Raw genomic sequence first — 26,985 nt, 5'->3', positions numbered from 1 at the left:
TCCCTTTCCTGGCATTTACATTCATACTTCAAGTTGAACAAGTGACCCTATTAACCCACCTAATTGAAAGGAGTGACTGGCTCCCCAGGAAGAGTTATTCCTATAATAGGTCACATCCTAAAGGCACAAGGTACCACAGTGTAGGAGATTTTAATGCAGTTTTTGCACCATCAGCATCAGCTGCTCTGCAACAACACAGTGGTGCTGTTTGTCACACCAGAGCCTTTTTTTTTTTACATCAAAACTGGTATGTAGAAGTCTTATAAAAGGGAAGATGGCATATTGCAGAGAGTAAGTATATTCTGAAACTAAATTTTTTACTTCCCTTCTTTTTCAGCGCTATTTTTCACAAAGATAAAAGTAAAGGCATTGTTCTTCTATATCCAGGGAAGAGCTCAGGGAAAAACCACATGCAAAAGAACAACTTCAGGTGTAAGCAGTCCTCCAGCACAGACTCATATTCCCAATTTGACCAAAATACATGTGGTGTGATTTCACGTCATTATCTACTTCATATCACTTATTTAACATTCATCTTGTGATATTCATCCCACACTGCCACCTTGTGTTGTGGTAGCACCATTTATTATGCCTTCAAAAACAGTATTCAGTGTTATATTCCAAGTCCCATACCCACCCACCCACCCACCCCCCCCCGTGTATATGTACACTATGTATAACACGACATACTACATTTAAGAGGTCTTTAAAGGCCTTTGGAAAAAGTATTACAAAATGAAATAAGGAGGGAAACTTTCTACAAGTTGCAGAAATATACAGAACTATTCCTTCAGGATTCATCTGAAAAAAACTTGGGAAGAAACATGGTTGTTGAGGTCAGAAAGATACCTGATAAGGCTGCCTGATGTAGGCTATCACAAGGCCGGCAAAGTCTTAGCAATATTTAGAGAGAACTGAAAGCACAAGAGCTACCAGTAGGGAGGAGGAAGTGATGTGGTTTCAGTTAAAATAAGACATGGATAAAGTTCCACTTCGCCTCTGAAGAATTCCGTCCTTTTTCAGTAAATCCTTCAGTGATTCTCCTCTGACTATTTACATCCTGCAGAGCTTCAGTGGGAAGTTCTCTGTGATGAGATGATCATCGTGCAGAAGGACAACAACGTTAACTTCAAACTCTGGAAGAAGGGGGGAAAAGGAAAAAAAAAAAAAAGAGTTCCGTATGAATGTGAATCGTAGCAGTAGGATGAGAGCGGGGCAGTCCCTGCTCCCAGGCACAGCCCTTCACAGGGCTCTTCCAAGCCGTTTCAATACCCTGGGTTTTCCTGTGGCAGAGATTTGCAAGATACTTCAGGCAGGCCCTCACCACAGGCATGGACCACTCCTACAGAACCATGGCTTGTCCTATTCTTTGGGATTCCTCTGGATTCATTTCCCTATCACTGAAAAACTATGACATACCGTCTTCAGGACAACAGGCAGAGTTCAGACATCTAAGATTAAATGTTTTGGGAAAGACGCCTCACAACAATACGCACTGTTTAGAAGCACGTAAGTGGAAGAGTTAGGGAACAGACCCTTCCCCTCCTGGCAGCAGGTAACACAGCCTTAGAATCCTGCAATGTGCGTGGCCGCGTGGAATTAAACACCAAAATACAATATACCTGCAAACTATGATAACATTTTTCGAAAGAAAATCTACTTTTTAGATATTAGATTGTGTTGTTCAAAACCAAAATCAGTATCAGATCTATAATCGATCCTAAATGGAGACAGAATGCAAAGTCAGGTAGAGTTAATAAATGAGGGGAACCAGAGATCAAAATAAACTCAAAATAATTGTTTGGTTTTAGAATTTTACGAACAGTCTCACCACAGTTATGAAAAGTAGATACTACATTAATGGTAGCCATTTGTCTCTGTAAATTACTGTTCAATAGCTAGAAATGGCAAAAAACAGAGAGGAATATTGTTTGGGGGAAAATCACTGCACACATGAGGTGTAAAAATACTCTTAGGGGAACAGATGAACATGTAGGCAAAGCTGAAAAGCTAGTTGTGCATGTTTGTCCAATGGACAGCAGAAAAGTAGGAGGGGCTTCAGTTGGGAAGGATCCTCAAGGCAGGGCCTTGTAGCTTCAATCAGATGCAACAAAATAAAATTAAAAAAAAAACAAAACAAACAATCAATAAACAACCCCACCAACAGATTCCAGCAGGATGAAGGGGAGAAAAACAGGCTAGCAAGGAGAACTGATGCAGTAATTATTTAAACAAGTGAGGAAATCCTAGGTTTCAGGTGTTTCTAAGTGAAAATGTTGGATTTGGCAACAATGAGCAGGAAGAAGCAGCTGGTGCAGATCAAGAAAAGCAAAGTCACACACAGCCTAACCTTACTTTTTCTGACTCTGTGCAGCAGGAGAATGGGAAACAAAGAGGAGAGGGAATGGAACAAGAGGTTCTCGCTGGTGACGAAAAGAAGGAAGGGGCCATCTTGGCATTCTATTCTTGGGCTGTTACTCAAGTGTATAATCATAAATAATTTTTTGGCAGGAAAAAAAAATTACCTGCCATTAGACTGCTTCTCCTGCCCCTTTACCATGCAAGTGGCCCAACAGTTCCACAACTGTTTTTAGTTAGTAGTATTTGGACTGTATTTTCTCCATTTATATGAAATACAGCAGACTGCAGTCCTGTTCAGGAAACCTCTACAGGGAAACAGATGGATGTCCATGGTGTTTCTCGCAGTGCTGACAGTGATTTATTCCATTACCTGCCAGAAGCTGAAGTGAAACTAGAAACTTAGCTCAGCTGAAAGACACCAGCACAGCATAAAGCCCTACACACTTACCGACTTTGAAGTTTGTTGTTTCCAGGGTAGGGCAGGTGAACAACCTGGGGAACACCATGTATATAGGAATTGGTAGGCCCCTGCAGACATCCCCATCGGCAATCTGAATGTTCTGTATCTCTGTGGCATCTCTGGCATAACCTTCCGCGCACCCTGGAGAAAGTGGGAAATTCAGAGGGAATGAATAGGAAAGGAGAGAGAGAAGAGAAAGCAGTAGCCAAAATTTAAAACAAAGACACACGAGGGCTGGGGCGGGGAGGGGAGTACGTGCAGGCGAAACATTTTGCCCTTTGACCTGCAAGTTTTCACATTAGCATTCTGAGTTAAGGAATGTAGGGATTCTTTAAGTTAATGTTTGGACTGTTCCACCTAAAGTGCAAAACAATTTTTTGCAGGTGTTTTTAACTGTATGGGTTTTGACAATCTTTCATATTTAAGCTGAAAGAGCGCAAGTGGTAATTACTGCATTCGATACGCATTCCCTTTACAGGGAAACTTACCACAGGTTTCCACACGTACTAACTGCAGCTCAATACTTTTGATGGCAGCCTCTGCATTCTCCACCACCAGCTCCCCTGTTAGTGGCTGTGTAATGATACAGTTTGTAGAACTGAGATGACCTCTGATGAGAAATTTTGGAAGTGAAGCTCTCTGAAAAGATTTGGGGCGGGGGGGGGCGGAGAGAGAAAGAGAAAAAAACCCAAAGACATAGTGTAAAAGCAGGCTGCCAAAAAAAAAAAAGTACCTTACAGAGAGACAGTTATCAAATATTCCGTAAATTCCCCAAAGTTAAAGTTAAGAACTCAAAAGTTCAGACACGCCCCCAGTAACTTAAATAATAGAACTCTCTAAATATGCATCCTTATGCAGATGCATTAAGGTATCTCTTACTACCCTGCCCCCTGACATGCTTCACCCCTACTCGTTCCATCCACAGGAACATTTTTCCTGGCATGAGCTGGCACAACTTGGCTATCACAATGAATCCAGAAGTCGGGAACCGTGCGGTGAAGGAGGTAGGCTGGCAGGAACTAACAGAATGGTCAAGTTAAATCAGCTGACAGTGCTCTGGAGAACCGCCTTCCGGTCCCATCCCTTATGGATTGCAATACAGCCTATCATTTCAGTGATTTTCCCACCTTTTTAAATTTCTCTCTCATGGCCACTATTGGGAGGGAAGGCAGACATTTAAAAATCTTCATTTGATGCAAGATGTAGCATACTGCTGTGTACCAAGGCACCAATGAAAGAGCTTAATTTGAACACGGGATCACTTCTAAATCTTTTTTAACAGCAAGCATGTTTCCTACTTTTTAAGGAAGGAGCAGTAAGAATAGCTGATCGAGGATGACGGTCTGTACATCAGTTTCCATAACAGACCGGAGCGGGGGGTTTGCCCCCCTGCCCTCCCCGTTTTCAGGCCAGCCGGCATCACAGATACTCTCTGCCAGGAGAGAAACTCGTACGCCAGAAGCTCCAGTTACATTTCAAGTTCTGGCAGGAGGCATACTGCAACAGTCAAGCTTTCTTCCCACACCTTCACCTCATATCTTCACCATCCAACCTTCTCCAAACTCTTTGAGCATCCTGCTCTAACCTTCCCCTTCTTCTGCAAGCCTTATTCTTCTCTCCCTGCTTAATTTTTTGTTATTGACTTCTTTGATGTTAGCCCCTACCTTCCAACCATCTGTTTACACACTCGCCTGTGGCTTCGGATTTCCTTGCCCATGAAACTGATTTTCCCTTCTTCCAAACCAACTCTCCTGCCGCAAACTTTTTTTCTCCTAATCTGTTTGTTTTGCTTCTTAGACCTGGCTGCCAGTAGCAATGGCAGAAAAGTTCTCCTCAGCTACTGGTTAGACCGTTTCACTCAGGTACCCAACACCTCTGCAGAATTTAGCTGTTCCGCTCAAAACAAATCTTTGGGGAAATAGAAACAGAGGAATTTTCATGTGTTTAGTAAACGTGACCTCACTTGGGTATTTTCCCCTAACCTAAATAACAGAAGTTATATCCCTGACAAAAATACCCCATGAAATATTGAGTCCTAATAATGTATTAGTAAAATGCTTATTATTTTAAGATCCCTCACAGGTTCTTTTCATCACCATTATTAGTAAAGACAGAGCTGCTTCCCTGCTTCACAGGGACATCAGACAGCTATCCCCTGAAGCACAGTGGTCAGGAACCTAAGAGACAGAGGTGAAAGGAACTTGCGGAACAAGAACTCAAGGCCATTTTCCTCAATCCTAGTCTACGAGACTTGTTTTTAAAAGGTGTATTTCCTCTAGAGCCTTACTACTCTTGCCAGTACTCTTCATATTTTTATCCTAGCTAGGTCTTCTCTCATAGGCCCTACCATTTACACTCTATTTCATAATCCCCCAGAAATGAGAATCAAGAACACACAAGCAAATCTATCCTGGTTTTTCATCTAACCTCTTTGTGCTCTGCTTGGCTACTGCAAGACTCCTGATCAGTTTACTAGTAGTCTACCAGAAATTACAGTCTAGTCACAACCTCCAGACAAGGAGAGAATTGAAATGTTAATATTTTACGTATACCAAGACAGCGACTTTTTCTACCTGTCCACCAGGTAGTCACTTCAGACCCATACATTTTTCTGACACAGGGAGAGGAATGAAAAAAAACCCAAAACAATAGTAATAATAATTTTAAAAAGGCCACTGCTTATGCTGCCATACACATTCGACACCATTATTTAGACAGCTCCACAATTAAATACCAAGATCTGCTGGATCAGAGATGTCAGAAGTTTTAGAACCTACTGTTGTGGTTATGTACTTGAAATAGAGAAAGGCACAGGTTCTGCTCTTAAACTTAAAAAAGAGCTTCTAATGGACAGGACTTTCTCATGACATACACCACGGAGCTTTTGCTAAGCCCACGAACAGAATCAAGATATAGAAGAGAAAGAAGAAACAGAAAATCATTTATGTGGAAACATGGTTCATAGGAAGAGCAGACTGCTGAGAGCTTAATATTTAGCAGTATTTAGCAAAAGTAATTTTGCCACCAAAAACAGTTATTATATCCTTACATTTGGAAAAACATATGTGTTCAATGTGCAGCAGTCTCCAGAGACATGAGAGGCTGCTGGACACAACCTGCTCATCCTCTAACTCAGCTGCATTTAGAGTTCAGCCATGACACCTGGTTGGTTTTCTAGAATCACCTCCTCCACACTCAAGAATGGTCTATTCCAACATGCAGAAGTCAAGCAAAGGTAGGAAGAGACCTGCATGGATGAACAAGATGCTACTGACAGAACCATAAAAAGCAAGTATATGAAAGGTGGAAGTTGGGTCAGGCGACCTGGGAGGAACATAAAAACACTATCCCAGTGTGCAGGGACGGTTTGGGGAAAGCCAAAGCCCACCTGGAGTTAAATCAAGAGACGCAAAGGGCAACAAAAGCATCTACAAGTCTACCAGCTGCAAAAGGAAGATGAGGGTAAATGCCAGCCTGCCACTGAATATGGCAAGGGACTTAGTGACAGAAGACATGAAAAAGACAGAGGTACTTTACTGATAAGATTTGCCTTCAGGAATCCCAGGCCCCTGTGGAAAGTCTGGAGCAAGGAAGTTATCTTTGGTAGAGGAGGAGACAGTCAGAGAACATTTCAACAGCCTGGGTGTACACAAGTCCATGGGACCAGACTGGGCACACCCACAAATCTGAGGACACTGACCCATGGCACTGTGAGGCCAATCTTGATTATCTTTGAAAGGCTGTCATGAACAAAGAAGGTTCCTGAGGAAAGGCAGATAGCAAATGCCACTCTTATCTTCAGTTGGGAAGACCCAAGGAACCATAGGATCGTCAGACATTGCTTCAGTCCCTGGGAAAGTGATGGAGCAAATAACCCTGGAAGCCATTTCCAAACATACAAAGGACAAGAAAGCGACTGGAAGCAGCCAGCATGGATTAATAAAAATTAAATTATGCTTAACCAACATAACAGCCTTGTATGATGAAAGTACTAACTTGGTGGACAAGCGGAGAGCAGCAGATACTGTTTATGTTGGCTTCAGCACTGTTTTTGATACTGTTTCTCCTAACAACCTCACTGACAAACTGATGGAATACAGACTAGATGTACAGAATGGACACTGGGGCAGACTGAGAACAGCCTGAACTGCTGGACTCAAAGGTTTGTGATCAGTAGCACAAAGTCCAGCTGAAGGCCAGTCGCTAGCGGCGCACACCAGTGACTGGAGTCAATAGGAGAGCCAATATTACTTCACATCTTCAGCGACGGCTTGGAACATGGGACAGAGGGCATCCTCAGCGAGGCTGCAGATAACACAAAATTGGAAGGAGTGGTGGGTGAACCAGGCAGTTATGCTGCCCTTCACAGGGGCCACAACAGGCTGGACAAATGGGCCTACAGCATCCTGAGCTACATTAGAAAGTGTTGCCAGCAGGCTGAGGGAGGTGATTCTCCCCATCTCTTCAGCACTGGTGAGACAAAACTGGGGATAGTATATCCAGTTCAGGACTTCCTGGAACCCAAAACACACACTTACTGGAGCAAGTCAAGCCTTTGCTGGATTTGGCCATGAAGATGGTTAAGAGCATGTAACATACAAGAAGAGGCTGAGGCCTGGGATTGTTCACCCTGCAGAACAGCAGGCTCAGGGGGATCTTATCAATATGTATAAATACCTCTCAGTGGTATCTACTGAAAGGACAAGAGCCAATGGGAACAAATAGAAATAAAGGAAATTACTTTTATAGTTTTATTTATTTATTTATTGTTTAATCCTGTAAGGGTGGTCAAACACTAACATTGCTGGGTGGTTGCAAGTCACCATCCTTTGAGATACCAAAAACTTGACTATACATGGCCCTGAGCAGCCTGCTCTAGATGAGTCTGCTCTGAGCACAGGGGCTGGACTAACCAATCTCCAGAGGTCCCTTCCAACCACAATGATTCTGTGAATATGTAGAATAAGGTCAACAATAGCTTGAAAGAACCAAACAGCTGATTAAGAGGTCTGTTTTGAGAAACAAGTGGAAATGTGGGTCTAAATTCAGAAGACTAAGAGCAATGGAAGACAAACTGGAGATGCAGAAGGGAGACCTAAAGCAGTAACGCGTCCTATTAACAAAAAAGGACAGTAGGAAAATCTGGAACACAGGTTTCAGTGGACATATAGAAGCCAGTGTTCAGAAAGCTAAATGACCAAAGACAGCTACTACTGTTCATACAGGCTTCCCAAAGCCACATGGGGCTGTAAAAAAAAAGGCAAAACCAAGGAACAAAATATAAATTTTTAAAGGATCTTGGCTACACATGGTATAGAACGTTTTCCCTTGCTTCACTGTCATTTTTCACTAAGAAGAATTATTAAAATGTTAACTGAACGAAGTTCCACCCTACATTAGTCACCACTATCACAAGACATCAGGCAGAATCACTTTACTGCTTACAAAAGTAAAAAAGGAGAAAAGGAGGGAAAAGAGTTTATTATCTGCAGGGCAGCATTTAATCATTCCTCTCTTGTTCTCACTCAGAATCACACAGCATTACATTTAACATAAAATAATAAGAAACCCCTTACCTCTTTAACATTTTGCAAGGTTTCAGGAGTAATTGTGAAGTCTACTGGGCTTGGCATGAGTTTCCCTTTCTGTGACTACAAGTAATGAAAGAGTTAAACTGTAAACTATGATTTACAAAACACACAGAGAGAAAAATATTACAAAAGACAACAAAGTCAAGCAACTGTTGGATGCGTTAGTTTTCAGGTTTGCCTTCATACTGGAAGTATGCATCTAGGTAATAAAAATCCTGAGATTTCCCACCTTTGTTATTAAAAAACATTATGATATTGTGTAAATACAGGTCATAATGCATCACAATCTGAACTGTAGAAACAGAACTGTGTTAATTATTGGTTACTTTGTGTTTGCTATTGCAATAAACCACAACAAGCTCTCCATTTGTAAGTTTTTGGCATGCCCTCTACCTACACTGGAAAAAAAAAAAAAACCACCCAAACCAAAACTGACACCACTAACAAACAAAACCAAAACATGTGGTTGACTATTCTAAACCACCTGGAAAAGAATAAACACAACACTTACCTGAAGCATATGGTATCCTATAGAAAGAAGTTAAAGTTCACATTTCTGTATTTACAAATAATTAAATTTTATATGTCACTTGCAATGTTTCCTTTTGTTACTAATACTTAGTAAATTTGGGCAGGGGAAAGAAGGAGCGATTATAAATGAACTTGCTCCATTGCTTCAAATATGGTTTATAAACTCTCCCTCCCTCTTGTCAGCTCTGAGCACTTTGAACTCTTTCTGCTGCCCTTTCAATAGAAGCTCAGGTCTCCTTAGCCACCCTCATATTACTAGAAGATCCTCAGCTGATAGAATCTAGTGTAGTGTTGATTTAATGGGCTTAGCTTTCCAGGTTCTTTAACTGTAAAATAAACAAAATTTGGTCCAGGTTAGCTTTCCACACTGAAGAAGCAATTTTGGGGACACATTATTACAGTTCTTCAGTAACTATTTACACCATTTATCACAAAATCAAGAAGTTAAGTAAGCAGCTGAATGGGCCCTGAGCTCTGCTGAATGGCAGCCGGTAGCCTGCATCAGGAAAGCAAGCTTCACTGACCATTCACCAACATCTCTGTCCATCCTTATCTCAGTGAGGTGCACTGACTTGTCCCTACATATTTAGAATAAGTGGCCAGTGCAGCATCGATTATGAGAGACCCAACTGTATGTAACTGGGAGCTGGCAGAGCACATCACCATCAATGGGCTTAACTTGGACTCTTAGATAGGTTCTACCCTCACTACTCAAGAATTCAAAATAGCTTCTGCTGCCCAGCTGCAAGATGGAAGATATTAGCAAAAGATTGACTGTATTTTCCCATAAATGACAAATTCTGGCAAAGAATAAGGTTAAAGGAAATGGTACATTGAGCACTGACAGTGAGAATTATATGTTCAGTAAAACCTCATTAATTCACCCTGACTGAGAGAGTAATGATTTACTGACTTGTGATCTAAGAAGTGCTGTAGTGGGAACAAGAAATAAAACCAGGAAACTGCATAATATGTAATTTGTTCACTATTTTGACAAGTGTGGCTTACTTATAATGTAATAATGGACCAATAAAATGTAGCATAATATATTTTAGAAAGTGATGAAATCTTACTAACTGGAAATTTCTTTATAGCACCTAGCCAAGTCTTTAAAAAAGGTACTATAGAACTAAAATAACGTTTCCACCATTATTCATAGGTAAGACAAAAGAGTCCAATACTTAACTGTCCTGTTGGAGTTCCAAGGAATGATACAAACAGTATGTTCTAGCAAGTTGTGGGTGGAAAAGAGATACTTAATTAGGCCTGCACAGTCTGTACCGACAGCAGATGCTCCGGACATGTGTACAAGTCAATATAAACTAAAAAACAATCTGATAAAGGAACTTCAAATAACAAGCAGCAAAGCATTTCTTGTAAGACAGTCAAATCCCACCCCACAATGGTATCTCCACGGGAGGAAGGCTATCTCTGTGTTGCTAACCGCAGGATCTGTGTATTTGTTAACCTAGTCAGCATATTGCCAACCACAGGCTTACTTAATAGCAAGGGTGATTAACCTGACAAGCTTCTTACTTCCAACTTGATGCAGTCCCAGCTTTGATACTTTGAGTCAGGGCTCTAAATCACAGTTAGTCATCTGAAGAATAGAAATCAGATATTTTCTCTTCACCAATGAACTCCTGTTTCTAGGACATTGTGGGTGCCTGGAACCTTTGGCTAAGAAATGCTCAGATAATCTGAAACAGTGTGTCAAAGAACATCACAGTATTTACCTAACCACACCGTTGTTTCAGGACTGAAAGGTTAATTAGAGAATAAACCCAGTGCAGTATAAAAACATCTTATAATCCAAATACTCTCTGTACTATTTTCTTTAAATAAAAAGAGAGATGTATTATTCTAATCAGAAGCAACTGACACCCTAGCTCTTCTGGATGTTTTTGTTTTGAGGCTAGCTTCCTTCACTCATATGTATCCTGTGTGTTGCTGTTACAAATTACATGGTTTTATTTGGTTTTCTAACCTTACAGCCAAACTTCACTTAAAGTGGGGGGAAGAAAAAAAAAGAAAAAAAATTCTCACTTTGTAGAGTTACTACAAACCACACTTACCAGTGAGTGGACAATGAATTCACAAGTCTTAGTTAGGTCTTTTGCCAGCAGAGAACGACGCATATCACACCGTAGGGTATACTGGCAAGAACAGGAAAAAGAAGAGAGCCTTAGTTAAGATTTCCCCCTCTCTCACAACTTTTCATCTTTTTATTGCATATGTGCAGAATGTTACTGTTATTAATATTTAAGGCATCGTTTAAAGCAGATTTCTAGGCAATGTACATACCAGTGATGGAGAGAGGGGAAAGAGGTAACAGGTACACAATTATTGTAGATGCTCCCAAATAAAAGCTGATTTTTCTTTGTGTTTATGATCCCACAGTAAACTGCAAATGTTTTCCATACCTTCTGTGTTATATAACAACCCATGAGATTGAGGGACAAATTCCCGGACAGAGAGCAGCATTCTTGTACGGCTTCAGCACCCTAATTACATTCAGTTAAGACTGATTATGGGGATTGCTTTCCACCATACTTTGGATAAGTGATTATCAATAAGACACATTTACAGCCCCTCTAATTTTAAACTTATTGTAAGATTGAATTTAACAGTGGTACCAGTCACATGCATTTTTAATGGGGAACTGTCTTTAACCATGTAGCTGAACTTAAAAAGCAGCAGTGTGCAGTAAAGTCAGGCAACAAGGTTAATTTTGCTGTTCACCATTCAAAAACTTGCTACCAATTTCCTCCTCTTTCTCCACTGAGAAGGGAGCCATAAACCAGTAACTGAAGAATAGTACGACCTTGGTTATCACAGTAATTATACACTTCAGCATCTATAACATAGCCTTTCAATGTCCTTACAAGATAGGGAATTTGTGGGGTTGGGGTTTTTTGTTGTTTTGGGTTTTTTGTTTTGTTTTTAATTCCTCCTTTACAGATGAGGAATTGGCACTCAGACTAGAGATTCGGTTTCATAACTCCTAGGTTACGGTGTCTCTCTGCATATAACCTGAATATGCGTACAAGAACGAGGTCGGGGAGCGTATCTCTTTCCCCATCATAGACTATGGTTTCCACCAAACTTGAATACTGTCGAGCAAACAATCTATTACTGCACTACACTTCACTCAGACCAGGGAACACCATGCAATGAGGCTGCAGGACCACACAGGCCTTGCAATTTGGCCCACAGCCTCCCCATCAGTGTGTAATTAGGAGGTCACTGCATGAGAACAGATACTTGAATCTTGATACTGAACCCCCAGCTAACATACTAATACCTAGACCAAGAAATAGAGGCTTGCTTTTAAACGGCACAGGGCTTGGACAGAGGTCTAGGAACTTTCTTTAACTGCACCTGCTGTTACTCAAAAATAAACAGTATACTGTTTGTAGTCTGTTCTTCCATTTCTTAATTTGGACAGAGAACAAATATAAACATGTTAGAAGCAAATGAACCCTTTGATTTATTTAAAACTAGCAATGGATTTTTAAGCAGTTCAAGCCTGATTTTCTAGAAAACAGACTTAATGTTCCCCAATTTATATCTATGTATCTGTTTTGTCAGGTGTCAGTGAACCTTAAATAACCTTGGCAGAGACTATATTTTCGGACTCTCAAAGGTTGGCTGAAATCTAATTATTAACCTTTCAATTACATTTTATCCCCAGCTTGTAGAGAAGCTAAGTAGATAAGAGAGGAAATGACAAAACAAAACAAATATTCACCATTCGAGTATACCTTAAAACAACTGATATTGATGATAGGCAAGTTATCTGCATTATAGAAAGCAACTCAACTAGTTTTGCACCATTTTTGACATACCTACCACAACAACAGATGTTACATTAGGAAGAAAGCCAAGACTGAAAAAAGATATGGGAAGTACTTAAAAAAACCATCTGAATATAGAGAAAAAACAAGGGAATTTTTCTTCTGGTTACTTCTGATAGGCTACTAGGTGGGGGTTTTTTGTGGGTTTTTGGTTTGTTTATTAGGGTTTTTTTAAATCCCAGATTGGAATGGAAGACTGCCAGTTCAGCTCAGTAGCTAAGTTTTATACTTCGTCATCAAATCCAATGCTCTCACCAGTGAGCTACAAGTGGGGATGGGGGAGTGGGGAATCGGGGAAGTTTTACAACCCAGTGATTCATCATCAGCACCAGTCTGAAAATTTTTGCATTTAGTGGCTCCGTCAACTTTTTGCTTAAAGAAAAAAAAAAGCCAAACCAACCAACCCAAACAAAAAAACCCCGAACACCTAAACCAAAAAACAGTAAGAAAAAGCATTGTCCAACACAGTATTTAAATTCAGTCATTACATTTCTCCTTTCGCAACCCAAAGCCCCTCTTTCCAGTATGCTTTTAATTTTCTCTTGTACATCACACATTACATGTAGTCGGTTTCATTACACCAAATATTTCCAACAAAAAGCTTAAACTTGCTGGAAAGGAAAAGGAACAGACATCACAACAATTTTTGAAAAGCAACGTTATATTGATGGGATTCTGAGATGTCAGGATGGTTCCTTTGCCACATTTAAGAAGTGTTACCACCTGTGGAAAGCGTTGACTCCTAGAAACTGGAACTGAAAAAGGCAACTAGAAACTACCTACAAACCAGTACTTAAAAGGTTAACACATATGATTTTAATCTTAAGTTTTATCTAGAAAATAGAGTACACACCAGAAGAATGTTATATTAATAAAGGGAAGTTTAAAAGCTCTTACTTCAAAGGATCTCTAACTTTCAATTTGCAGAATGAGCAACAGAAAACATATATTGCACTAAGAAAAGAAAACTTTATCATAAAACTTAACCCTCTAATTCCATGGAATAAGAGATGCCTTAGAATACATTCTGCAGATAACAAAAGTTCAGATTTTCTTTACAGATATGGCTGCCTTACCTGAATATTAACAAAGACACCATGGTATGTCTCGTACAGAACTTTGTTCCCCTTCATATGCAATGGAAATTCAAATGGAATTTCTGTCTTGCCGCTGGGAAGTTTCCCTGGTTTTACCATTTCAATAGTGCTGTTAATAATTTGAATAGGCTGCAAAGACAAATATTAAGAGGTTTAGGGTGAAGCAGAATGACAGCCCCATCATTTCAAGAATGAACAACATCCACTAAACTCTAATAGACTTCCTAAATTTCAAGAAACTTGGGTATTTCTTTGCAGCACATGGCTCTCCAGTCTTACAATGAAAAGGAATAGTAAGAATGTTTTCCTCAAGAAAACAATTTGTGATCTATTTTATCGTTGTATCATACTAATGACCAAACATATTTAAAGAGCTAAGCAGCAGAGTCTCAAGTGCTTTGGAAAGTGGAGTTCCAATTTCTAAATTACAACCCTTAACAGTAGCAGCAGGAATCAACAAGTATGTAGGCCAGTACAGCAGTTACCCCTTCCCGCCTACCTTCTCCCCAGCCCTTTCCCACTCTAAAGAACTATATTTAGGACTAGTCTCTCACTGGAATAATGGTTAACTATGATTTGACTGGGGAAGCCTGCTTGAAGGCAACACTTTTTTCCTCTCTGGAGTTTTACTATTATTTTCCCTCTGATAGACAGGAATTAAAATCTATTGCTTCTACTGTTTCTTCTGTTTTTCAATCCTTCATGGCCAGATTATTCATACTGTAAATAAATTAACTATGATACAAATGAGGAAAACCTTAAAAAACCCTGCGCCAAGGATATCCTAACTTAAGCAAACTGTTTTGCAAATGTAGCTCTACTGCCTCTAAACAGAGCCAGCCTTGCTTTAATCAGTAGAGCCATGGTTGTGTGGAGCCTGAGATAACCTGCCCTGCCAGATTCCAAACACCACACTTCCAAACCTGGAGAGCAGTAGAGAGGCCTTCCAGGAGCTCCACAGTCAAACACTCTGCACAGCCTCACACTCCACAGAAGAATCTGTGTGGATCCTGTATCAAGCCTAGTAACACACAACCTCGATGGCCTCTATAGAAACTATTGCGACAGAGAGTGATCTGGCACAAAAGTCCAATTAAACCCAATCACTTGGGGTAGGGAAAAAAAAAAAAAAAAAACCAAACCACTGAACTCTCAGTTTTTTGTTTTTTTTCTTTAAATCACGGTCCTTTAATGCATCATCCAGTAACCATCTTATTTATGTTACTGTATTTTAGCCCTAAAGAAAACTCCCTGATCAGTGCAAGTTCCTCCCCCAAAACGCCATCATATATTACTAGATAATGCTGGACATTTCTCTGCTTTCTATCATTTTCATACCATGAAGTGCTATAACTACCTGAGAGCCATTAAGGAAAGGTTTAATTTAAGAAAAGAGACAAAAGGTTTTGTACTAAAAATATTAACCTGCACAGATCTTACCTTGACAGAGTTATAGAAAGCTTCGAACACTCCCACACTTTTGGCACTGAGCTGCAGATTTACTGATCCTTCCATTGTTAACGAGATACCTTGGTGCTGGACTGTGTCCTTACTTGTTATGACTACGACTCCAGAAAGAACTTCCTAATAGGAGACAAGACAACATGAAGACATTTGTTTAAATACATTTCTTCTATAGCTGTTACTCAGACAGCATGCTAACTGATTCTCAAACTCAACAAAACTGTTCTCAGAGAACAATCTAACCTTGCCAGAAAAGACAAATACTGATAATGAAAGCAATGCAAGGAAGAGACCTGTGTACTTCTAGTTTGTTTTATTTAAAACACTCTCCTCTTTGCAGAAGTACTAATCCGAGCTTCAATTTCTTTCCAAAGTTTCAAGATCCTCCTCTCCAGGAAGATGAAAAATATTCTCATAAACAACTGTCAAGTCAGTTGGAATTGTCATAGTTTAGCCTCACTTGGCAACCAAGCACCACACAGCTGCTCACTCACCCTCCACCCAGGTGGGATGGGGGAGAGAATCTGAAGAGCAAAACTGAGAAAACTCAGGAGTTGAGATAAAGACAGCTTAATAACTGAAATAAAAGAAAATTAAAAAAACCAACCCTGTAGTGACAAGGAAAAGAACAAGAAAGAGAAACAAGACCCAGGAAAAACAAGTGATACAACCGCTCACCACCTGCCAACCGATGCCCAGCCAGTCCCCGAGCAGTGACTGCTGCCCCGCAGCCAACTCCCCCAGTTTACATACTGAGCATGACATCATATAGTATGGAATATACCTTTGGCCAGCTGGGGTCAGCTGTCCTGGTTCTGCCCCCTCCCAGCTTCTTGTGCCCCTGGCAGAGCATGGGAAGCTGAAAAGGTCTTTGACTAGTGTAAGCACTGCTCAATAACTAAAACATCAGTGTGTTATCAACATTATTCTCATACTAAATACAAACCACAACACTATACCAGCCACTAGGAAGAAAATTAACTCTATATCAGCTGAAACCAGGATGGTATCCACCCCTTATTCCATGCAATCTATGTCATGCCCAGGTCCCACCCCTTCCAATATGTTCCAGCGATCCACAGTCACTTTTCTTGTCTTCTCACATTTACACACAAATATCATTCCCTTAGTCTATGGGCCTTGCCTATAAATGTCCCGCTGAGTTCATTTACTCCATGACTTTGGGCTCCATCTGCCATAACAGTCCTTCAGGGCAGGGGAGGTGGTGTGTGGTGTTCGATTGTTGCATGCTGAAGCCAGTTCTGATTCCATCACTGCTGCACTTTGCTCAGTTTCATCAAAGTTCATTCTTTATTAATCTGTGTAATTCTTACTGTAATACCATTGATATGGCATACATCAACCATAAAAGTAATGACATACAGTATTATACAGCAATTAACATCATGCCATTCAGTTCGTTGGCTGTTTTCACCCAAAGTCCAATCCCCTTGAGGTACACATTGTACTTCCCCATCTTTTCACATTACTCGCCAAGTGCACCCAGATCCTTGAGAAAAAAGCAATCCCACAGATGGTTTTGCCTTTGCCTGGGCAGGAATAACCCAGACCATCTTCCCCAGCATATTTTTTACGTGCACTACAGGGACTTTATCCCCCTCTACACTACGTAAAAGTTTTGACTGGGCAGGGCCAGCTCGACTGGCAGATCCCCTAGCGTTGACTAACCAGCTAGCTTTTGCTAAATGTGTATCCCAATGTTTAAATGTCCCACCCACCATGGCTCTCAGCATAGTCTTTAACAGTCCATTGTATCTCTCGATTTTCCCAGAGGCTGGTGCATGATAGGGGGTGTGATACCACCCACTCAATGCCATGCTCTTTGGCCCAGGCGTCTATGAGGTTATTTCGGAAGCAAGTCCCATTGTCTGATTCAATTCTTTCTGGGGTGCCATGTTGCCACAGGACTTGTTTTTCCAGGCCTAGGATAGTGGTCCTGGCAGCGTAATGGGGCACAGGATACATTCTAGCCAGCTGGTGATTGCTTCCATCAGGGTGAGAACATTGTGCTTGCCTTGGCAGGTTTGTGGAAGTGTGGTAACACCATTCAGCCAGGCCTCCCCATATTTATATTTCAGCCATCATCCCCCATACCACAGAGGCTTTACCCGCTTTGCTTGCTTGATTGCAGTACATGTTTCACATTTGTGGATAGCCTGTGTGATAGTATCCATGGTCAAGTCCACCCCTCGATCACAAGCCCACCTGTATGTTGCATCTCTCCCTTGATGGCCTGAGGTGTCATGGGCCCACCGAGCTAGAAATAGTTCACCCTTATGTTGCCAGCCCAGATCCACCTCAGCCACTTCAGTCTTAGCAGCCTGATCTACCTGCTGGTTGTTTCGATGTTCTTCAGTGGCCCGACTCTTGGGGACGTGAGCATCCACATGCCGTACTTTTACAACCAGGTTCTCTACCCGGGCAGCAATATCTTGGCACAATGTGGCAGCCCAGATGGGTTTGCCTCTGCGCTGCAAGTTGCTTTGCTTCCACTGCTGCAGCCAGCCCCACAGGGCATTTGCCACCATCCAGGAGTCAGTAAATAGAGCACTGGCCACTTTTCTTGGTCAGCAACGGCCAAAGCCGGCTGGATGGCTTTCACCTCTGCAAACTGAGTTGATTCACTTTCTCCTTCAGCAGTTTCTGTGACTTGTCGTATAGGACTCCATACAGCAGCCTTCCATCTCTGGTGCTTTCCCACAAGGTGACAGGACCCATCAGTGAACAGGGCATATTGCTTCCCATTTTCTGGTAGTTTGTTATACAGTGGGGCGTCTTCAGCCTGCATCACTTCCTCCTCCTCTGGCGATATTCCAAAATCATTGCCTTCTGGCCAGACCAAGATCATTTCCAAGAATCCTGGGTGATTCCGGTTTCCTATTCAAGCCTGTTGGGCGATCAGTGTGACCCACTTACTCCACACAGCGTCAGCTGCATGATGTGAAGAGGGGACCCTCCCTTTGAACATCTAGCCCAGCAACAGCAGTCAGGGTGCCAGGAAGAGCTGTGCTTCAGTACCCACCACTTCTGAAGCAGCTCAAATCCCTTCATACACTGTCAATATCTCTTTCTTAGTTGGGAGTACAGCAGGCCTCAGATCCTTTGTATCCCCAACTCTAAAATCCTAGGGACTGACCTTGAGTGTCCCCTGGTGCTCTCTGCCAGAGGCTCCAGGTTAGGGCCATTCCCCCAAGATGCAGTACAGAGCACATTCCAACCAAATCTGTCCTTATCTTGAGTCCTTTGAGCCTCACGTTGGGTGCCAAAAAGGACTGTCATAGTTTAGCCCCAGTCAGCAACCAAGCACCACACAGCTGCTCACTCACCCTCCACCCTGGTAGGATGGGGGAGAGAATCTGAAGAGCAAAACTGAGAAAACTCAGGAGTTGAGATAAAGACAGCTTAATAACTGAAATAAAATTTAAAAAATAAATTGTAACTAAAATTAAAACAATGAGGGAGAGAGAGAGAAACAAAACCCAGGAAAAACAAGTGATACAACCGCTCACCACCTGCCAACCGATGCCCAGCCAGTCCCCGAGCAGTGACTGCTGCCCCGCAGCCAACTCCCCCAGTTTACATACTGAGCATGACATCATATGGTATGGAATATACCTTTGGCCAGCTGGGGTCAGCTGTCCCCACTGGGTCTCCTCTCAGCTTCTTGTGCCCCTGGCAGAGCACGGGAAGCTGAAAAGGTCTTTGACTAGTGTAAGCACTGCTCGGCAACAAATAAACGATCAGTGTGTTCTCAACATTATTCTCATCCTGTACCTGAAACACAGCACCATACCAGCCACTAGGAATAAAATTAACTCTCTCTCAGCCAAACCCAGGACAGTAATAGAGAAGTTCCATTTCATGTGTTAGAGTGAAATCCCAGGAAGAATTTTTATATGAAGAATGGGATGGTCAGACATGGGAGATGAAACAGAAGGCATAATTGTAAGATGGCCAAGCTGAGGATAAGACTCACCTCAAGAGTGGAGCAGAATAAAGTAAATAAATAGTTGTTCTGCTACACGAGCAAATTCCATGCTACACGGGAAATACTTTAAAACTCTATCTGAATCAAAGGCACAAGTTGTATGACTCAAGGGATGCGCTACTTATCCCATTAAGAATCTTCTCTCTACAAAATTGGATCTGCATAAAAACACTGCATCTTGGAAGTATCAGCTTGGAAGTTCTAACACTGAAAAAAGATTATCTGCAGGAGAGCAACACACAGTTCATTTTACATACCCCATAGTTTATCCTTCTCCTCTCCTACAACTGAGAATCCACTCCAATCCAGAGTTCCATGGCAAACATTCATACATATCTGGAAATAGCAGCAAGCCATTTCAGAACCTGAAGAATGCTTCTGGGGGCTAACCTTCGTTTCTGCTTGATGGTCATGCTCTCTGCACCTTCATCAGGCTTGCAAACTAGACAAGAAACTACAGATCACTCCCACCAAAGGATAATTCAGACTGCTCACTCTACACTCGACCCGTTAAAACCAGCCTAGTTATGTACATCTCTGACAGATGCTATTTGAATTTTGCCAGCCTTTTGTCTTTACTAGTGGTGCAGGATGACAATATAGAAAATGGGTCAGGCGGTTTAAAGCAGAACAGGACAGCAGTAGAACATCAAGCATCACGACGAAGGCTGACATGCTGCAAGGCTGAAAAGAGGACCTGCAGCAACTGGGAAACAGGAGGCACAAGCACAAAAGGACAGTGAAGAAAAGCTGACCTAAATACTGTACTGCTTTGCTAACAGGCTTTAATTAGTACAAGCAATTAGGTTATTGCTTTGAAAAATGAGTACAGCTGAACTATAAGAAGCAAGGACAATCCTGAACATATGAACTGCTTTAATAAATGAGAACAGTCTCCTACCACAAGGCAACTACCTATTCCAGAGCTATTGCCTACAAACTTTCACACGGTAAGGGTGTATATATTTGGGGCAGAAAGGAAAAGAATGACTTGAAGTTAAATATGAATTTTTCTTCTAACATTCAATGTCTCTTAAGAAATGGAAAGACACCTGAAAACCACTTTCTAACAAAAACTTTTAAAGGTCACTAGTGTGGGGGAGAGGGAAGTATCATGAAAAAGATGCTGTAGTATTTACTCATAATCTGATTGCATATAAACAGTTTATTTCTGTTTGATGTCAGCGAGAAAGTCAGCTATGCCTTTTCCAGATAAGAGCTACTTTGTCCTTTTTCATGTAAAACCAGGGTCCCATCTGAGTACAAAGCTGTCAGCGTACCTGTCCTCCTGAAAAGGACAAATCACAGAACATAAGCTTACCAAGGTGTTCAAATACTTATGGTTAGCATACAGTTTATGAGAAAACTTTACTTTTGCAAAACATTTGCAAATATGTACCACCCGTAAAAGTTATGTGGCATCATTTAATACTAAACTAGTACTGCTTTCAGTTCATAACAAAAGGGGTTCATTTACCTTTAGCACCACAAAACTAAAGTGTAGAGAAAGTCACCACTGGACTTAATCCCCATCAGTTGCTCTTATGCACTTTTTACCTTCTCCCTTACCAGGAACTCCTCATGGCTTCACCATGTGACGACAAAACTTTGCAAAATGGAACTAGGCGGAGACAGTTCTACACAGAATTATTCATCTAAACAGAGTATTCATCCACACAAAGGCCAGTGTATTACATCAAGTAGACAGAGAAGCAAGGTACATACGCTGAACTGCAAATGAAACATTCTTGTGAGAAGACTGTCCCAGGTTAATGATCCCAAACCAGCTTTTTAGCTTTCTGTTGTCAGTTCCCTACCATTCAGATATGCACATGAAATTGCCAGGAAGACTGACACTTTCAAACTTTCAGTCACTTTCAAGGTCACAGCTCAGATGAACATCTGCTTCATTTGATCCAGCAGCACAATCCTTTGTTTCTCTAGTTGTGGAGCAGAGTCACCCAAGACTGGCTAAGGACAATTTTGAACGATTTTCAATCAACAACATGAAAATGTGCATAACATGCATCACAGAATCTCATCTTGAGAGTCCCATGTCACATCTAGACTTCTGACTGAACCAGACAGCTATTCAGTATCTATAAAATTTATGTAAAGACTGGAAGGATCAAAGTCCATACTATACTGTCCTATCAATGGTTGGGAAAATTACTTTTAGTGTTAAAATATATACTAATTCCAACCTGACTGTTTACACTGTCAGGTCCGTTTGCTACATTACGGTGCTAGAAGAATAATTTTAGCTAGATATTATGTATTTTCAGATTGTATCTAATCACTTGACAGCATCCCTGGTAAGACAAATCAGCCTAATTTGTTTTTTCAAATGCAAGATAGCTTTGAAAAAATAACAAACAAACCACAAGGCAGGTTTGCAAGCCCACTTGAAACCTTTCATCACACTTTTTGAGGTGTTGACAACAGCAGAGGACATGATACCTAATGCCATACAGAAATGCCTAACATTTCTCTAGTTCCATTTGATAGCCACTATACACCCATGGACTAAGCTTTTCATTATTTTGGTAGAATGGAAGTCCACGGTCAGTTGGTTACCAACAAGATGCCTTAGGTTCCTTTTAGATTCCACTTTCCACATCACAGGCATTCACTTTTAGGACAAAGGGCAAACATCTGGCAATTTAAAAATTCACATTAAGTTCACGTAAGTCCCATTTACTAAATATTCCTGATGATTTTTTTCCATATCTATTCCTCTAGGCAAGCCACCTGCAAATCTTAACTACATATTCTTCTGATTATTTAGAAAGAAACTGACTATATTCAATAGAAAAAGTCTGCTAGACCCAACTACCTAGTCATTAGATACTTCAAAACCTCAATGCTCAGATTTACCAATTAGTTTGCTTTTTTAGGAAAAGTAAAAGGTTTCCTTATGGGCAAATTCTGGCTTAAGTGTATGTTGGACTCACTTGTCATTAAAAGTCTTGGCTGACATTAACTAAGGCACTTTTCTTTGTACAATGCATTCTTCAGGCCTTTCAGCCTAGAATTCTTTTAATTATCAATCTCAGACTAACTGCCACAGTTACTCCAGTCATCCTGTTTAGGTTTTCTAAATAAAACACATCATTAGTTGTGCCCATCCCCTCATTCTTCTAGCATTCCAGAGTTTATTAAATGAGCCTCAATGGCTCAAGAATTCTCCATCCAATTAAAAAAAAAGTCTCCTGAACACAGATCTTCTGTTCCTAGGAACTTAAACACAGTTTTGCTGCAATAAGCCTTATTTTGCTATTATAGGACGTGCTATTAGAATCCATTTTATTGTCTTTTTGTTCTTAAATCCCTTATCACTTTTTTTTTTCTTTTTAAACAATGCTATTACTCTTTTGGTCCAAGAAGTGACAAACTTGGCTTTTTACTCACAATTTAAAGTAACGTGTTTAAGCCATCTTTTCTCGAACTGAAGTCTGGATAAAATAAAAGTCTTTGTTTAATTACTCTAGTTTCTGATTATTGTAACTAATGAATACAGAAATTGCTTACTGTTTATCGCAGCACATTATTTTAACCAACTTCCTTTTTAAAAGCAGGAACACAGTATCAGGCTTGCATGATGCACGACTATTTTACAAATTTTGTGTCTAATTTCTCCCGATTAAAAAAGAACAGCCAATGCAGAAACAAAGAACAACTAAAAAGAACTAAGCAGTTGTCTACTCAACTACCCAGAACTAAATAAAGTTTTAGGAAGTGAAGTGACTTCCACTTGGTGTAGGAGACTGCTTTGCAACAATGAAAAATGCTTGAATTCAGCTGAATTTAGTATAACCAAGGTCACCGTACCAGGATGAGAAGTAGCCTGACCTGACCTAAGACAACAGGGAACAGTACTGAAAGGTTCTGTTATATGATATTTCAGCACCAAAGATAAATTTTAAAGATCTTGGCCTGATGGGAAAAGCCTATAATGAAACACATGCATCACTCTGATCTTAAAAGAATCAAAAAAGAAGTTATTCAGCCTTAATTTTCCTGGTCAGCTGTTTGTTTAGAAACACCCTTATCTTCTCCACTCGCCAGCCTTCTCATATGTACTTTCAACAATATTTTCCCCTAACAAGACTCAAATTCAGTTTTGCAATAACATTAAAGGTAAGTTAATTAACTTTCAGAGTTCTTCCCTAGAAGTTTATATGAAAAACTCCCACACCTTCAGGGCCTTATTCAGTAAGGATTTTACCATTAAGAGATTCTTAGAACCGTTACTTGTTAAATATGGGTCTCTCCTATACCTGTTTCCTCTCACCCCTTCCCTCTTGGAGGGAATAAAGATATAGAGCAAACACACTTGGCAGCTGTAAAGATGCTGGTTGACGTACATGCAACAGATTGAGAAATGCTGATTGCTAAAAACGCCTGAATATTTAACCCAGACTATGCACTCCCAAGGGGTAAAAAAGCAGAGCTTGAATGGAGGAATCAGCAGTTATTACCAGTTCTGTGGGCTATTATCACCTAAAATCACAGGCTGAGATCCTTTAGACTGTTCTCCATCCACCCCACCTTATGTTGTTTGTCCAATTTCTTTCTGTGTTGGAGCTGCTCCACTATATCTAATCTCTCTTCTGCATGCTAACCAGCACAAGGCCATTCTGATACTGATCGTTAAATATTCTCTGTTGTATTTGAGAAGACATTCACACGACAAACAAAAAGGGAAGTCCATGATTCAAGAGATCGATTTTTAAATTATTATTTACCTTCTTTGAGTGTTGTGCCAATCAAATATGATCCATTTCCCTGATCTGGCTTACTGCATAGACAATATTGTCAGCAGAAGAAACACAGTAGAAATTAAATGGCTAGGGAGGTGCGTGGCACTGTGGATTTACACTGGATTAATCATGGTCTTGGGCAAATTATGACTTAGAAAGCTCAGTAATGTTTTAACAATTTTTTGTGCTATTATAATGTAATAGGCATAACAAAAAGACTGTTATACCAGTGCATAATTTAGGTATCACCTTCTTCTGTACCCAAATGCAGCTTTAAATAAGTTCAGAAAACAAAAGATCAAGTCTAGTCATGGTATTCATGTCGCCTTCAAAAGAACAGCTAGACATATATACTGGGATGAACTGTTGTCTTTACTAAAGAGATCCCTTCATTTTTAAGTAGCAGTAATGCAAGCATATTTGGGGACGGAAGTTACCATAGACTGAAGGTATTATTAGCACAGCTACTGTCACTGAAGTACAAAACAATCAGTAACAAACAACCGAACAAAAAAACCCCAACCCAAACAAAAAAAACCCCAAACCTACATATATTCCATAACTAATTTAAGACAGATTTGTAATTCCTTTCTGTCCCTATGAAATTTCTATTAGAAATTTGTGTAGTACTTCTAGCATACAGATCTTTCATCATTGCGTTTTTACATCACTCAGACCTGTGAATTTCAGGCCTAGTTAATGAACCAAAAGTTATAAACCTTTTCACACAGAGTTAAAGAGGAAGCAAAAAACCCCTAAATATCTTATTTAATTTCAGCTTAAAGACAGAAGAAATACTCCTTTCCTGCATTAAAAAAAAAAATAATCCAGTTTAAAGTGATACAAGCAAGCCAAGCGAAGAAACTGAAAATGGGCACAGCATTACGATACTGCTTGAGCGAGTCCAGCAGAGAGCTACCAAGATGATCAGGGGGCTGGAGCATCTCCCGTATGAGGAACAGCTGAGAGACATGGGTTTGTTTTGCCTGGAGAAGACTGGGGGGTAGATCTTACCAATACTTATAAATACCTAAAAGGTGAGTGTCAGGATGATGGGACTAGGCTCTTTTCAATAGTAGCCAATGACAGGCCAAGGGGCAATGGGCACAAGTTGGCACACAGGAAGTTCCAGCTAAACATGAGAAGAAACATCTTTCCTGTGAGGGTGCCAGAGCAGTGGAACAGGCTGCCCAGGGAGGTTGTGGAGTCTCCTTCCCTGGAGACATTCAAAACCCACCTGGATGTGTTCCTGTGCCCCCTGCTCTGGGTGTCCCTGCTCAAGCAGGGGGGTTGGACGAGATGATCTCCAGAGGTCGCTTCCAACCCCTACCGTTCTGTGATACCGAAATAAATAAGACCTTTCTTTGCAGTAGCAAAACAGCGTGAAAGTGAGATACAGAAAGTACTCTTTATCACTACAACACTGTACCTAAAGGGATGTGCTCTTTACAAACTGACAATTTCACTTATTAAAGTAATTCTTTAGGTGATTTGACAATTGTAGAACAGATGCTGCATACCCTTCCATTCAAATCTGTGAAAAGCAGTTTTCCAGCCTTAAAAACATTCAGTAAATTGAAACACACTTTATACACTGTAGCAGCCGAACTACTAATATACAGGAAAGCTGTGTAAGAAAAGGATTTTTATAACAGAAACGTGTGGCTGCATAGCAGAAAAAAACCCAAAACCTGAAAACTTCTGCTTAAACAATACAATATTTCTAGAAAAACAGTGTTAAAAATAAATCTTGAAAACACAAGCCAGGTAATTTTTTTTTTCTAACTGTACTTGAAGTCTTCCACAATGAACAAAGGCATGGCATTTTTTCAAGTAACTGCAAAAGTTGAAGTATGCACAATCACTTTATCACTATCAACAGCTACATCAGTGAAAAAAGTTACAAAATCAGACTTCTGCCCAGTGGAAAAAAAAATTAGATCTGCTCTTGCCTAAGTACTTCATCTAAGAGGAGATTTACTATCAGGTGCAAACAGCATCTTAAGACACTGTCAAGTTTCTTGCAGAGCACAAAACCGGAACAAGACTCTGTAACAGCAACTGGCCGCACCTGCACACTGTATCACAGCGCCAGTCCTGCTATAATGCACAAGCATAAACCACTGAGGCGACACTATTTTATAGGAGAACTCCAAATTGCCGCGTCTAGGGGGGCCTCACCCCTCCGTCCCGAAGCCCTGCCGCCCTCCCCAGAAACAGGTGAGCGGTGCCCCCGCGCCACCGCCGCGCTAGCAGACGAGAGGGACGGAGGAAAGGTGGACCTTAACCCCAGCGAGGTGCCGGCTCCGGCAGGGACCTAAGGGGAGCGGGAGAGGCCGAGAGGGAGAGCCCTGAGCGGTGGCTGAAGCAAAGCCTCCCCCCGCCTGACGGCAGCCCCAGCCCCAGCCCCACCGCCACAGCACGGAGCGGCGCGAAGCCGTCGCCGCAAAGGGGGAGACGGAAGAGGGTGGATTATTCCGCCTTCCAAGGAAGCACCGGCTGCCTCACAGCGGGCGGGACGCTGCCGGCACAGCCCTAGCGGAAAGCCAGGACCCGGGACACGGTGACGCCCTCAGGCAAACGGCGGCAAACGGGTCCGCGGGGCTGGGGCCGGGCACCTGGGGGGTGCCGAGGGGCGCGGGCATCGGTTGGGGCCATTGCGGGAGTCCGTTGGTTGGGGCGGTTGGGCGGCACTCACCCCGCAGCGGTACACCTTGTTGGCCCGCTTGATCTTGATGTCCAGCGCCGTGCCCATCGCACCCGCCGTCACGTGGCGGCGCGCTGTCACGTGACTCAGCCAGCCGGTAGGGGGCCTTTCCCCGGCCACCAGTTTCCGCCGGCGGGGGCGTGTG

The 26,985-nt window shown here is 41.4% G+C and overlaps 1 protein-coding gene across 1 annotated transcript; it reads right to left on the bottom strand.

The window, feature by feature from the left end:
• Positions 1-563: 563 nt before the first annotated feature.
• Positions 564-26,985, bottom strand: VPS26C (VPS26 endosomal protein sorting factor C). Its single transcript, XM_075100341.1, has 8 exons — positions 26,832-26,985; positions 15,338-15,481; positions 13,877-14,026; positions 11,019-11,099; positions 8,398-8,472; positions 3,310-3,460; positions 2,810-2,962; positions 564-1,136 (listed from the first exon to the last, which is right to left on the bottom strand). The coding sequence occupies exons 1-8, from the start codon at positions 26,886-26,888 to the stop codon at positions 1,054-1,056; spliced, it is 894 nt and encodes a 297-aa protein (XP_074956442.1). The 5' UTR covers positions 26,889-26,985; the 3' UTR covers positions 564-1,053.

This window comes from Phalacrocorax aristotelis, chromosome 1, assembly GCF_949628215.1.
Source record: "Phalacrocorax aristotelis chromosome 1, bGulAri2.1, whole genome shotgun sequence".
Taxonomy (NCBI): domain Eukaryota; kingdom Metazoa; phylum Chordata; class Aves; order Suliformes; family Phalacrocoracidae; genus Phalacrocorax; species Phalacrocorax aristotelis.
Note: the sequence above shows the minus strand (reverse complement) of the source record. Positions and strands in the feature narration are given on the sequence as shown.